The sequence below is a fragment of the Tupaia chinensis genome, unplaced genomic scaffold (genome assembly GCF_000334495.1).
Source record: "Tupaia chinensis unplaced genomic scaffold, TupChi_1.0 Scaffold143876_1, whole genome shotgun sequence".
Taxonomy (NCBI): domain Eukaryota; kingdom Metazoa; phylum Chordata; class Mammalia; order Scandentia; family Tupaiidae; genus Tupaia; species Tupaia belangeri.
The window spans coordinates 26,520-40,514 of record NW_006203727.1 but is presented as its reverse complement, the minus strand read 5'-3'; the positions used below and the strand labels follow the sequence as shown (position 1 = coordinate 40,514).

At 37.4% G+C, this 13,995-nt stretch overlaps 1 protein-coding gene across 1 annotated transcript in view; it reads left to right on the top strand.

Moving 5' to 3' along the window:
* LOC102498892 (uncharacterized) overlaps positions 1 to 7,266 on the top strand; it is a 225,222-nt gene extending 217,956 nt beyond the window's left edge. Inside the window, exons 3-4 of the mRNA XM_006165294.3 lie at positions 5,733 to 5,859; positions 7,010 to 7,266. Of these exons, the coding sequence (XP_006165356.1) occupies positions 5,733 to 5,859; positions 7,010 to 7,266 (384 nt within the window). The remainder of the gene's footprint in view (positions 1 to 5,732; positions 5,860 to 7,009) is intronic.
* Positions 7,267 to 13,995: the final 6,729 nt, after the last annotated feature.

Here is a 13,995-nt window from a genome sequence, read left to right as displayed (position 1 = left end):
CCCCTAAAGCAAAAACCCCCCCAAAAAAAAAAAAAAAAAAAGATGAGAAAGTGAGCTGAACAGACAGTTCTCTGGAGATTAGAAATATGAACGGCTGAAAAGCATGTGAAAACATGATTGACATCTCTTATCATAAGGGAAATGCAAATCAAAACCACAAAGAAATACTACTTAACCCCAGTCAGAATAGCTAAAATAATTAAGAAAATAAATAATGACAAGTGCTGGTGAGGCTGCAGTGAAAAGGGAACTCCTACACTGTTGGTTAGAATATAAATTAGTATAACCACCTTGGAGAATGATGTGGTGATTCCTTAGACATATATGAACAGAACTACCATATGACCCAGTAACTCCACTTTTAGATATTTGCCCAAAGGATAGAAAAACCCTCAGTTGGAAAAACATTTGCACATTCATATTTACTGTAATTTGCCACATTATTTACAATTGCTAGGACAGTCAATCAACCCAAATGTCCAAAAATAGATGATAGGATTGAAAAACTGTGGCATATGTACTCTGTGGAATACTAATTAGCTAAAAAACAAAAACAAAACATTGAAACCCTGACATTTGATACAAAGTGGACCAATATGGAAGACTTAATGCTAAGTGAAGCAAGTCAGTATGAAATACAGACTTTGTATGTCCGCATTCAATATGTACTAATTACCTGTGCTGTATGGCAGAAACCGAAAGTTTAGAAGGTATAGTAGTAGAGAGGGCAATGGTAGATACTAAAGATAGTAAGGATAGGGTAATACAGGAGTGGGTAATGGAGTGGGGAAGAAGGGAGGGGAACAGGGGAAGAGAAAAAGTGTTTATAATAATGTCTTTGTCTTGACTGATACACATGGTAATTGTGCTGGAAAAAGGAATGTTATATGCTATAAATATACATGTGATTAAGTAGTAAATAAATAAATAAATGAATAACATTAGGAATCCAGAGTATAGATCATTGGTTTTCAACTTTGCCTGCCTAGAACAACCAAGAGTTGTCTAACCATTGATATTTTCTAAAGTTCCTCTATGTAGTTCTAATTTGCAGCCAAGTTTGGAACCTTTATTATATTAGGTCATCGGGAAAGTCATGACATATTTTTCTGTTTATCTATGCAAAAATACATCATGACATTCTTGATAACCCAATAGATGACAGTTTGAGATGGCTTAGCCCTGATAGGAAGGGAGAGTAAACACCACCTTAGGACAGTGGTTCTCAACTTAAGTGATTATCAGGATCAACTCTGGGCCTGTTGAAACAACTTGCTGAAATCTACCCTTAGAGTTTCTGATTCATTATGTCTCTGGTGGGGCTTGAGAATGGACATTGCTAGCAGAGTCCCTGGAGATGCTGATGCTACTGGTACCTATGCCATACTTCCTTTAAGAACCACTGCCTTAAGACTGGAGGAGAAGGGATTGTGGTGTGGCCATCCCCCTTAGGGGGTGATTTCTCACTTTCTGTCTCTCTTTCTCTCCGGTGAGCACACACACCCTATAGGAAAAGCCTCTCTTAAAAAAAAAAAACAACAACAACAACAAAAAAAACCCCACTGCCTTAAAGGATAGGAAAGTCGAGGAATTTTTCTTTCTTTGAAAGGATTGAAAAATCCTTTTGAGTGTAATGGCTATGTCGCTGGACTCCCATGTAGTCGACTGCAGTTCGAGTCCTGGTCCCAGTGGCTTAAACTCACGCTGGGTGCGTGTGCGTGCGTGCCCAAGATCTCAAGAGAAGATGGAGGAGAAGGAATTGCATCATGACCATCCCCCCTTGGGGGTGATTTCTTGCTTTCTGTCTCTGTCTTTCTCTTTCTGGCGAGCGCACACACCCTATAGCAAAAAACTCTCCAAAAAAAGAAAGATCCTTTTGAGGGGCCTGCAGGTGGCATGGTGGTTGGGTTGCTGGAATCCCACATGACAAACTTCATTTCAAGTCCCAGACCTGGTGGCTTTCTCTCTTTCTCTCTCTCATGAGAGTGCATGTTCCCTATAGAAAATTAAAAATACAATAATAAATAAATAATACTTTAAAAAATCCTTTTGAGAATATGGTAAACCTGAGCATCTTTTCAGTGACTTGTGTGTGTGTGTGTGTGTGTGCATGCATGCGCGCTACAGGGCACGTGTGCTCACCAGAAGGAGACAGAGTAAGAGAGAGAATGGTCGTGCCACAGTCCCTTCTTCTCCATTTATCCCTCCTTCTGGGATTTTGGACATGCACACATATGTACCCGGCATGTTTCTCAAACCACCAGATTTAAGACTCAGACTACACAGTTGCTCATGTGGGATTCAGCTGCCTTAACCACCAGGCCATGGGGCTGACCCCTTTTTGGTATTTATGAAAAGATAATTGAGAAGATCTGTCTGATGCTAATTAGCACAAATCTTGAATACCCGTTTGACTATATATTTAATTGAAATTGAAGTGGATTTCCATTTGATTCTAAATAGAATAAAAGGCAATTTTGCAGAAAATACATGGATTTGTATGTATGATCTTTACCTTATAGATGCCACATTGCTCTTTTCATTGCTATGGATGGTTTGGAATGAAGAGGGGACCAAGAGCCAGAAATGCAGTTGATTTAACAAGCACATCCTAGATACCTTCAGAAATCATTAATTGTTTGCTATTTTCTACCTTCCTCCTCTAAAATAGAATTAAAGTACTTGATTTAAAAACAAAACCAAACCAGAAGATACACAATTATTATAGAGAGTATGTGCACATGAGGGAGACAAATCCCCTCAGCACGACTTATCATACTGCAGTCCCTTTCTCCCTACTCTCCATCTCCTCAGAATCTTGGGCACTCCATGCACTCATGCCTGGTGAATTTCGAGGCCAACCTGGGGATCCAAATCTAAGGTTAGCCATGTGGCTTCCAGCACTGCACCACCTAGACTGAGCCAAACATACATAATTTTTTAAATGAGCAATTCAGTATAGTCAAGAAAATGTTGGGACCAGCAGTTAGTGTAATGGCTATGTCGTTGGACTCCCACGTAGTCGACCGCGGTTCGCATCCTGGACCTGGAGGCTTAAAACTCACGCTGGGCACGTGTGCGTGCGTGCCCAAGATCCTGAGAGGAGAATGGAGAAGGGATTGTGGCGTGGCCATCCTCCCTGGGGAGTGATTTCTCACTTTCTGTCTCTGGGTGGATCACGACCCTGTTGGGTATTCTGTCTTTCTGCCTCTTTTTTCTCTCTAAATTTGTCACTTGTGGAGGAAATAAAGAAACAAAACAAAACTTTGAGAAAAAATTCGGACTGAATTTTAGGCCCAAATAAGCTTAATGTATTTTATCTTCTCCTTAGACACGGTAGAGACAAAGTATATGGTAACAGAAGCCATTCCTACTCTTCCCCTTTAAACAGCCTTTATAAATTTCCATGGAAAAGATTATTCTCTTCTTAAACACTATAAGCAACTACTATCTTTCTTCCAAATCAATTAGAACTTTCATTACTTCAGATAATAGGCATTTTAAGAATTATTATAAAATAGGTATGTTTATTTAGATTTAACTGTTTGCTCAAAGAAACAAAGGCTTTTTTCCAAATTTATTCTCATTCTTTCTACATTTAAGGCAGGCAGAAGATTCATGTTTTACTTTCCTAATAGGAGAGCTTCATTTAACCTCTCAGTGTTGTGCTTTTAATTATTTAAAAAGAGATAATATAATTTCCATCCTGAAAGGGATGGATGACTTAGATTACTGTTTGTGAAGTGTTATATTACAGAGTGCTTTTGGAAGAGTTCATGTCATTATTGATGCCGTTATCTGGTCTCAGTTTGTTTTTAGAATTTTACTTTTCTTAATTCTGCCTTTCATTTCTCAGTGTGCAAAGAGAAACCATAGTTATGGCAATGAAGAATGGGAAATTTTTGGTTGTTAGGAGTGTGAAAATTGTCAGTGTTTATGGAGGCATTAGGAATTTGCTCTCAAATTCTCAGTAACAGAGCTTCCCTTGCTCTCATCTCCTTGACCCCAGTCGTAGGAATTGGATTACTAAGACAAGGAGGAGGTGCATACACTTATTTGCCCTAGTTTTGTTGAATCAGTTGATACAGTATTTGTTCATTTTAATCATTTGGAGAAATAAATGAGTTCTCATCTGTAAAAAGGGAAATTCCCTCATAGTTTTATATATATAAAGTTCTTAGACTTGCACATAGTAAGAACTTAGTCATTACCACTAAAGGTTGTCGAAAACAATATTAGAGCCATAAGAAATTAGGATCTATGATTAGTTATTGACATACTTTGCCAAACCTTTTAAGACTTTACCAGTATAATTCTTAATTGTATAAAGGTTACTAGTAAAATCTCATCTGTTAAAAAGTCTTTGTCCAGGGACCAGCAGGTAGCATGGTGGTTGGGGCATTAGATTCCTACATAGCCAACCACAGTTCTAGTACTAGACCAGGTGGCTTTCTTTCTTTTTCTCTCTCTCTCTCTTTTTGGTGAGTACATGTGCTCTATAGCAAATTAAAAATATTTTCCAATTTGACCAGAGAGACAGAAAGAGAGAAAGTGAGAAAGCAAGCCACCATGTCTGAGACTTGAATGGCCGTCAGCCATGTGGGAGTCCAGCGTTTGTAACCACCATGCCATCTGCAGCCCCCCCCCCCAAAAAAAAAAAAGGTCTTTGTCCATTTCCATTTCCCTCAAACTTAGCATCCCTCTCCAAAGGGAGAAAAAAAGGAACTTAGAAGCATCTCATTACTGTACAATAATAACCCTTTGAATAAATTTTAAATGTTATTGGCATTAGAGGTATTTTTACCATTCATAGTTTTCATTTCACACATGCAAACAACCACTTGATATGTTCCTAGATATACTAAAAAAATACTTCTTAGTATTGACTAGAAAAATTACTTTCAAGTATTATAAAAGCAATTTCACTTTTAGAAGAAAATAATGCTGTTTTATGTAGGTATCTATACAAGTGTTCTCTGAAAATGTGTTTTATTAACTGTGTCTAAGTACTTCATTTTAAGTAAAAGAAAATTTACTGATGATTTTACTTTTATTTTTTTCTTTTTGCCAAAGGGCACCTCCAGAGGGAATGGGGGGAGGGAAAGTGAGAAAGCACCCTACAATGGGGTATGGCCACCCTACAATCTCTACTCCATTTCTTCCTCCTTTCAGGATTTTGGGCATACACGCACATGGTCCTGGCGTGTTTTTCAAGTTGCTGGGTCTGGGTCTCAAACCATGCTGTCTGCCACGTCAGATCCAGACACCTTAACCACCGCAATCCAGCTGGCTTGATTTTGCTATCTATCTCACAAAACCTCCTTTTAAGAGAATTTTTAAAGCTAAATCTTTCTAGTCAATTTTGATTTTCATTGCCTAATTGAATATTGACCCAAAAAAATGGAGCTTGTTGTGAACCAGTTTTTGATACAGAGAGTTTTTTTTGTGTGTGGGTGTTTTGTTTTCCCAGCTCCCAAAGCAGGTACACACTTGGATATGATTTGCACATACTTCATCTAAGCTAATTTACATACTCACCTTTCTTGATCTTTCAGTTTTCTTTTTAAAGAAAAGCTTCCTGAAAAGGGGTGGGTATTACCATTGTGTATACTTTATTTCTCCTGCTTTATTTTGCTAATTACTTCTGTCTTCATTAGCTAAAAGTATTAGTTATAAAATAGTTTAGGCAAGTTCCCAACTTAGTGTCATCTCGTTTTCTTTTGGTTACCTAGATGCCTGTGGAAGGGGGACAGGAGCAGCAGACAGATTCCACCAAAGGGCGATGCCTGAGGAGAACTGTCAGTGTCCCTTCTGAGGGTCAGTTTCCTGAGTACCCACCAGAGGGCGCCTCTAAACTGGGTAAGCTAATATAAAAAGAAAGAAATTCCTAATTTTTATCCGATAATTTATGGACCTATTACTAAATGTTACAGTAAAACAAAACATCCTGCATTTTCTGTTAAGCAAATGCATTGAGACCAATAGTAAGTTATTTGAGAGTTAGAGATTATTTGAGAGTTCTGTTCTTTATAACCAAGTGACAATAAAGTTGTTTTACAGAGAGAGTGTATTTGGGTACTAGTAAGGTTGTTGGTTAATCCTAAGCAAGTTGGACAATACGTGTCTGTCTCTTACTTGGCTCTAGATTTTTAAAGAGTTAGTTGTTATTATACTAAAGGAAACAATGTCGATATCAAGGCATTTAACCCTTTCCCTGTTTCCTACGAAAGTATTCTGATAGTTGTTTATTTTTGTTTTTGATTTTAGAGATGTTTGCTGTAGGACATGTGCACTCACTGAAAAGACAGAGACAGAAAGTGAGAAATCACTCCCCCACACCAGGGTGGGGGTGGTGGCCACACCATGATCCCTTCTCCTCTCCATTCTTCTCTCAGGAGAGGAGAATTTTGGCATGCACTCACATGTGCCTGGCATGAGTTTTAAGCCACTGGGTCCAGGACTCGAACCACAGTTGACTACTTAGGAGTCCAGTGACATAACCATTATGCCATCTGCTGGTCCTAGTTATAAGTGTTTTTCATTTTTAACAGTGGATATTAAATAACTAGACTGGTCAGGTAATTTTAAGGGAATATAGTTAAGATTAAGTAAAATAAGGAATTTGAAAAGTAGGAAGTTCATTGGTGCTTTGTGTTGTTTTATTTGCTTAGTGAACCAGACTTTTATCATTGGCACTTGTAGGTAGATAAAACAATCACTTATTGTCTCTATGGTGATCGATACAGATAATTCTGTGATTTTGGTTGTGTTTTCTAAAATCAGCATTTGGTTTGGGTTTGGTGTTTCTGTTTGTTTTTTTCTTTTGCTTCATTTCCCGAATGGAGCTCAGAATTCCTGGTTAGAATTTGAATTCATTATTTCTCTTTTTATTCTGTAACAGTTGTTGCTTTTCTAGAAATTAATCAGGTTAGCAAATACTCATCTCTAAGGAGTCATGCTTGAGGAAGTCAGATTTTCCTCTCATCTTGTTTCTATTGTACTTCTTTAGCATGTGTTGAAACAAGTTTAGGTGTGGGCCTAAGTTACACTGAAAACCCGTCTGGGTGTTACCATGTTATAGGCCATTTGTATTTCACATACAGCTTCTTTGTGAATTTAACTGGCCTAGCAGCACCTTTCAACTCCTTTGCTTTCATTATTTGTAAAGTTATGTTGATGACTGTCTTTGCCACTTCTCAAGGAAAGGTTGAACAGTCAAGCTTTGACCCACAAAAATTGGTAGATTTTGAGAAAATGCAGTCATAACCTGCAGAATTACTACAACATTATAGAACAGAGTGCTATGTGGTAAATTGTTAAATATCAACAGTGTTCTAGGTACTGGTCCCAAAGCCAAACTAAGATGAGGTGGCAAAGGTGTCTGATCCAGAGCCAATCCTGTGTCTTTTGTCCTTGACAACAGTCTGGTAGCCTCCCTGACTCATGGCAGTCCATGGCCATTTTCAGAGTGGATGTTCTAAAGTAGCATTAGAAGCGAATATCAGAGAGGAAAAGGCTACTTTTGGAGCCATTGGTCATTATATGCCAGTCTAATCTTGAATTAGTCATTCTTTTGTTCTATTTTTATCTTCTAGTGTTTTGTCTTAAGGCAAAATTTCCTGCTGTCATATATTTCATTGAGTAATTGCTGTTTATGTAACATTCTATGCCAGTTCCTAATACTGAAAAGAGACGTAAGTTAAGATTTCAACTTTTAGAAGATTTTTAAAAATATAGTTAGTAAGATAAGATGAATACACATAGAAACAAAAATGTACGCTAATATGTAAAAATCATTTTTTTTATTAGCAACAAATAGGAAATGAACATATACCATTTATCAGCATCATAAGATAGTAGATACCAAGAGGGAAATATCTAATGAGAGAGATGTAAGACATCTACAGAGAGAACTATAAAACATAATTAAAGAAAATTTAAAACTTTAAATCAATGGATAGCTATACCACATTCATCGTTTTAAAGAATATTATTTGTCAGTTCTCTCATAGATTAAAATTCTAATCACTACCCCCCCCACACACACACACACACACTGGAAAATTGATTCTAAAATTCATGCAGATGTACCATACACCAAGAAGAGTCAAGGTAAAAGAAAACAAAGTCAGAAGATGATCTACTATTGACAGTATCAAGATCTGTTTTTGAAGTACATCCAGGTATTGGTGGAAGAGTAGACAAATGAACTAATGAAATAGAATGGAGAGTCCTGAAATGGTCCCACATGTATATGGACATTTGGTGCGACAGAGAGGACCTTGCAGAACAGTGGAGAAAAGATAATCTTTTCAGTCATTAGTGCTGGGTCAATTTGATATCTTTTCAGGAAGATTGACCTTACATCAAACAAAATCAATTTCCAGTGTATGGTAGATCTAAGCAAGAGAGGTAACATAGTAGAGCTTCTAGAAATAATGTAAAAGGATAAATTCAATATCATGGATAAAGATTTCTTAGAATACAAAACCACTAATCATAATGAAAGTAATTTATATGTTGGATTGCATTAAAAATTTTATTTCATCAAGACACCATTAAGAAAGTAGAAAAGTGGATTGCAGAGGAGAATATATTTGCAACACATGTAATGAACAAAGAGCTTTTATCTAGTATATATAAAGACTTCCTAACAGAAAAATGAGCAAGAGGCTTGAACAGATTCTCTACTGGAGAGTTTACTAAAAAACAAACAAATTATATGCTATGTGAATCAATTTATATAAAGCTGTAAATCAGGCAAAGCTAATCTATGTTGTTAGGTGTCAGGGTGTTGGTTGCAATTTAGGAGGAGGCAATAGTAATGAGAGAATATGAAGGAAGTTTCTAAAATGCTGGTAATGTTCTGTTTGTTGACTTGATCAGTGGTTACATAGGTGTGTCAACTTTATGATAGTTCATTGAGCTATACATTAGTGATTTGAGCACTTTTCTGTAGGTATACATTATACTTAAAAATGGATAAAACCAGAAGCTAGATTATACTAACTGTGAAATACATGGTCTAGATGAAATATTAAGATGGACAAAGTAAGGATGATTAAGAACTATAATCAACTCAACTCCTTTTTGCTACTCAATATGCTACTGAGAAGAAAATGAAGATAAAAACTAAAAAATGTCATTGGATTTAGTGACATTAGGCTCTTAGTGAGTTCAAGAATAGTAATTTCAGTAATTGGTGGTAGCTGAAACCATACTGAAATAGGTCGAGAAAATAGAGCCATAATTAAGAAAATTAAAGCAGCAAATATTGGGTTGTGAGTAAAGTTATGACATATTTTTCTATGTTTTTCTATTCAAACATGCACCATGACTTTCCCGATGACCCAATGCAACAACTCATTTTAGGAGTTTACCTGCGAAAAGGATGACAGGATGATGGACGCTGCATGGTGGAGTGACTGGACTGTTGAGTAAAGGAAAAACATAAATGAAAACAGTGAAGATACAGAACAAAGTACCTGCCTAGGTTGAATAGTTTGGTCAATATGATGACTAGTCATATGCTGAAGCTAGATTATACTAACTGTGAAATACATGGTCTAGATGAAATATTAAGATGGACAAAGTAAGGATGATTAAGAACTATAATCAACTCAACTCCTTTTTGCTACTCAATATGCTACTGAGAAGAAAATGAAGATAAAAACTAAAAAATGTCATTGGATTTAGTGACATTAGGCTCTTAGTGAGTTCAAGAATAGTAATTTCAGTAATTGGTGGTAGCTGAAACCATACTGAAATAGGTCGAGAAAATAGAGCCATAATTAAGAAAATTAAAGCAGCAAATATTGGGTTGTGAGTAAAGTTATGACATATTTTTCTATGTTTTTCTATTCAAACATGCACCATGACTTTCCCGATGACCCAATGCAACAACTCATTTTAGGAGTTTACCTGCGAAAAGGATGACAGGATGATGGACGCTGCATGGTGGAGTGACTGGACTGTTGAGTAAAGGAAAAACATAAATGAAAACAGTGAAGATACAGAACAAAGTACCTGCCTAGGTTGAATAGTTTGGTCAATATGATGACTAGTCATATGCTGCCATAGTTATATAGTGAGATTGATTGCTACTGCCCTATGCAGCTGTCTTAAAGTTTAAAGCAGTCTGCTAACTGGTCCCTAGTGTTTCACCTGGCTCTGAATTAGATAGATAAAATACTTTGATAGATAAAATATAAAAACAAAGCCACCAAGAAGTAATCATATCAGAAATTCCTTTTGAAAAAGATGGTATCCCAAGAGTCATTGCATCTCCTTCCTTCCTTCCTCCCTCCCTCCCTTCCTTCCTTCCTTCCTTCCTTCCTTCCTTCCTTTCTTTTATTTTGGTAGGAGAAAGTTTAACGGTTAATGAAATTTTGGAACCACAGGTGGCATGGCGGTTAAGGTCAGTGGACTCCCACATGACTGACCGTGGTTTGAGTCCCAGACCTAGAGGCTTGCTTTCTCACTTTCTCTCTCTCTCTCTCTCTCTCTCTCTCTCTCACTCTCTCTCTCTCTCTCTCTCTCTCTCACTCTCACTCTCACTCTCACTCTCACTCTCACTTTCTCTCACTCTTTCACTCACTTTGTACTTCTCTGTTCAAATTTAAATAAGTAAATAAAGTTAAGTAATTATTAAAAAAACAGTTAATGGAGGAAGAGAAGATTTTAAAGAGGATATAAATTTCCAACAGGTGTTTTTTTTTTTTTAATTCCCAAAAAGCACATTTTTATTCTCTCTATCCCCATAAAAGCACCCTTATACTGAGGTTTTTATTTTTGTTCCTTTTAAAGATCAATTACCAAATGAAACTAATAAGGCAGGGGAGGAGTAATTTACACATAAAGCTTTTATTGTCTGTTTGAAGTATTGTTTTTCAGTGGTTTTAACAAAAATACTAGATTGACTTGAAAACACTCAAACTTTTTACACCTACTCCCTCTGAAACAGACTTATGCACAGTATATTTGTAACAAAGGACATTTATCTCTGACTACTCATAGTGCTTGTTATTATTGTGGTACATTACATTGTGTGGCTTTGATTTATTTTTTTTTTCTTTTTTCAAAAAGCCATTCATTTATGCACCTGTAGTTAGGGAATGCCAACTATGTGACAGATATTGATTTAGTCTCTCAGGAACAGCACTGAAAAACAGTAGGCAAAAGTGTCTCCCTTCATGGACTTTATTTCTGTTGAGGAATGATGGACAGTAAACAAGAGTAATAAATAAAATATATACTGTTAGGTGGTGATAAGTACAGAGATAAAATAAAGTAGGAAACCAGGATTAGAAATCTCAAGGAATTTTAACTAAGGTGACCAAGGATAGCCTCACTGACATTTGCATAAAGTCTGAAAAAAATATGATAGTAGGGCATGCACATACCTGGGGCCAAGGAATTCTACTGCTGGAAGTGGGAATGCATTTGGAGTGTTCCACAAGTACTACCCATGGCAGTGAGGCTAGAGTGGCATGAGCAAAGGGGAGAGTAGTAGGTGATAATATCATTGTGCTCCTGGAAGGTCTTGCAAGTCACTGTAAGGGCTTTGATGTTTACTCTGTGAGATAGGATACCACTGACTTATGTATTGAGAGAGGAGGAAAAAATGGGAGTTCAGAGACCATTTGGGGTGCTAGCTATTGCGGTAACCTAGATAAGAAATACAGTAACGCAGGACTCAGTGGAAATAGTATATGGGCTGAGAAGTAACTAGATTCTGGATATGTTTGAAATAGAGCTTTTGGAATTTGCTTAGTGGATTGGATATGGGAAGTGAAAAACAGAATACTTAAGAATGTTGACTGGAGGGACCAGCAATTGGCGTAATGGCTATATCGCTGGACTCCCATGTAGTCGACCACAGTTCAAGTCCCGGACCCTGTGGCTTAAACTCATGCCAGGCGTGTGTGCGTGCGTACCCAAGATCCTGAGAGGAAAATGGAGGAGAAGGGATTGTGGTGTGGTCATCTCCCCTGTGGGAGACTTTCTGTCTCTCTATCTCTCTGTCTTTCTGGCAAGCACATGCACCCTATAGCCAAAAAAACTCTCTCAAAAAAAAAAAAAAAAAAAAACAAGAATGTTGACTAGAATGGCTAGAAGAATGAACTTACTATATGTTAAAATGGGGGACATTGGAAGAAACAGATTTGGACGTGTTTGAGTAGGAGCTCAATTTTGGGCATGTTAAGCCTAAGGTCTTATTCGACACCCAAGTGCAAATGTGTTAAATGGATGATTCTGGAAATAAAGGGAGAGGTATAAACTAGAGGTACAGATTTGTAGGCCTTTAGTAAATAGATGATGTGGGAAGCCTTGAGACTGAATGATCATCAGAGTAGGTAGAAAAGAGAACCCAAAGACTAAGCCCTGGGACAATATTTAGAGGTCAGGAAGATGGGGAAGTACTAACAAGGGAGGACCAGAGAAGAAAGGTGAAAATCTGCAGTTTTGTTTCCAATATGTAAGTCCAGTAAAGTACATAATGGGAAAGAGGAGTATTAAAGCACAGAATTTGCTTCTCACTCTTTTTTCTTTGGAGAAGTTTTTGCTATAGGGTGCATGCGCTCACCAGAGAGACAGAGAGAGACAGAGAGACAGAAAGAAATCACCCCCCAGGGGGTTGGCCACACCGCAATCCCTTCTCCTCCATTCTCCTCTCGGGATCTTGGGCATGCACGCACACGCCCAGCGTGAGTTTTAAGCCACAGGGTCTGGGATTTGAACCACGGTCGACTACATGGGAGTCCAGTGACATAGCCATTACGCCAACTGCTGGTCTCACATAGTTCTTATTCAGCACCTCACAAACTACTGAAGACACTGAAACTAACATAGATTTTGATTTCCCAAGTTCTTTTTTCATTGAAAATGAGATTAAAAAAAAAAAAAAGCTGCGTGAAGGCTAGCAGGTGGTATAGTGATTAAGGCACTGGACTGGACTCCCATATGGCTGACCCAGTTTTGAGTCCTGGATCTGGCACCTTGAAAAATCACAATAGGCCTGTGTGTGTGTGTTGCCCAAAACCCTAGAAGGAGAGTGAAGAAGGGATGTGGCGTGGCCATCCCACCCCCTAGGGAGGGTGATTTCTAACTTTCTCTCTTACTCTGTCTCTGTCTGGTGAGTGCAAGTGCCCTATGGCAAAAAAAAAAAAAACAAAACTAAAAATAATAGTAATAATAATAATAGTGAAGTGATCCATGAAAATCATGTCAAAAGTACCTATTTCCAGATTTAGAAAATCTAGAAAAAAGTATTTTTCCCTGGTAACAATATTTAGACTTTTAATTTATTCATCAAAATATTATCAAAATTCAACAGTGCAAAGCGTCACTCGTTGGATTTGCAAAAGTAAATTAGTTCTTTAGAAGGTAGGGGCCTTTGCAATACAATAGTACCGCATGAAGTAGAATTAGTAAATACTCATTTTCAATGGAAATGTAACTTAAAACTTCAATTTTTAAAAACCTATCAAGTATTGTCCAAGAACTCTGAAAAAGTGGAAAAGTAAAAGCTGAAGAATAGACATTTTTGTAAACTTTACTTTGTGAAAGAAAATTTCTACTACTACTTATTGCTTACTTCCTGGAACTAAGGTAAATTGGTCCTCTTTCCAATCTATTTGTTGCACTTCTTTGACATTTTAATAAAACTTATGCTCTCAGACCCAAACCAAAGTGAGGACAAACCAAAGTGAGCCTGAAATGAACAAGAATACTTGTTTTCAGATATCATCGTAAACATGATCTAAAAGCTGATTTAATTAGAAAATGCCAAACATCCATAAATCCAAGGCATTCTCAATTCTTACACAGAGAAGTTCAAATTGAACTGGTGAATTCAAAACCAAACATCTACTAATAGAAACTCAAGGGTGCAGAGATCTCATGGCTTTATTTTATTTTATTATGATAAAAATCTTAAAGCTAGGGCGGAAGCCGCGCGGGGCGCCCGGCAGCTCATGCCCCCGGAGCGGCGGC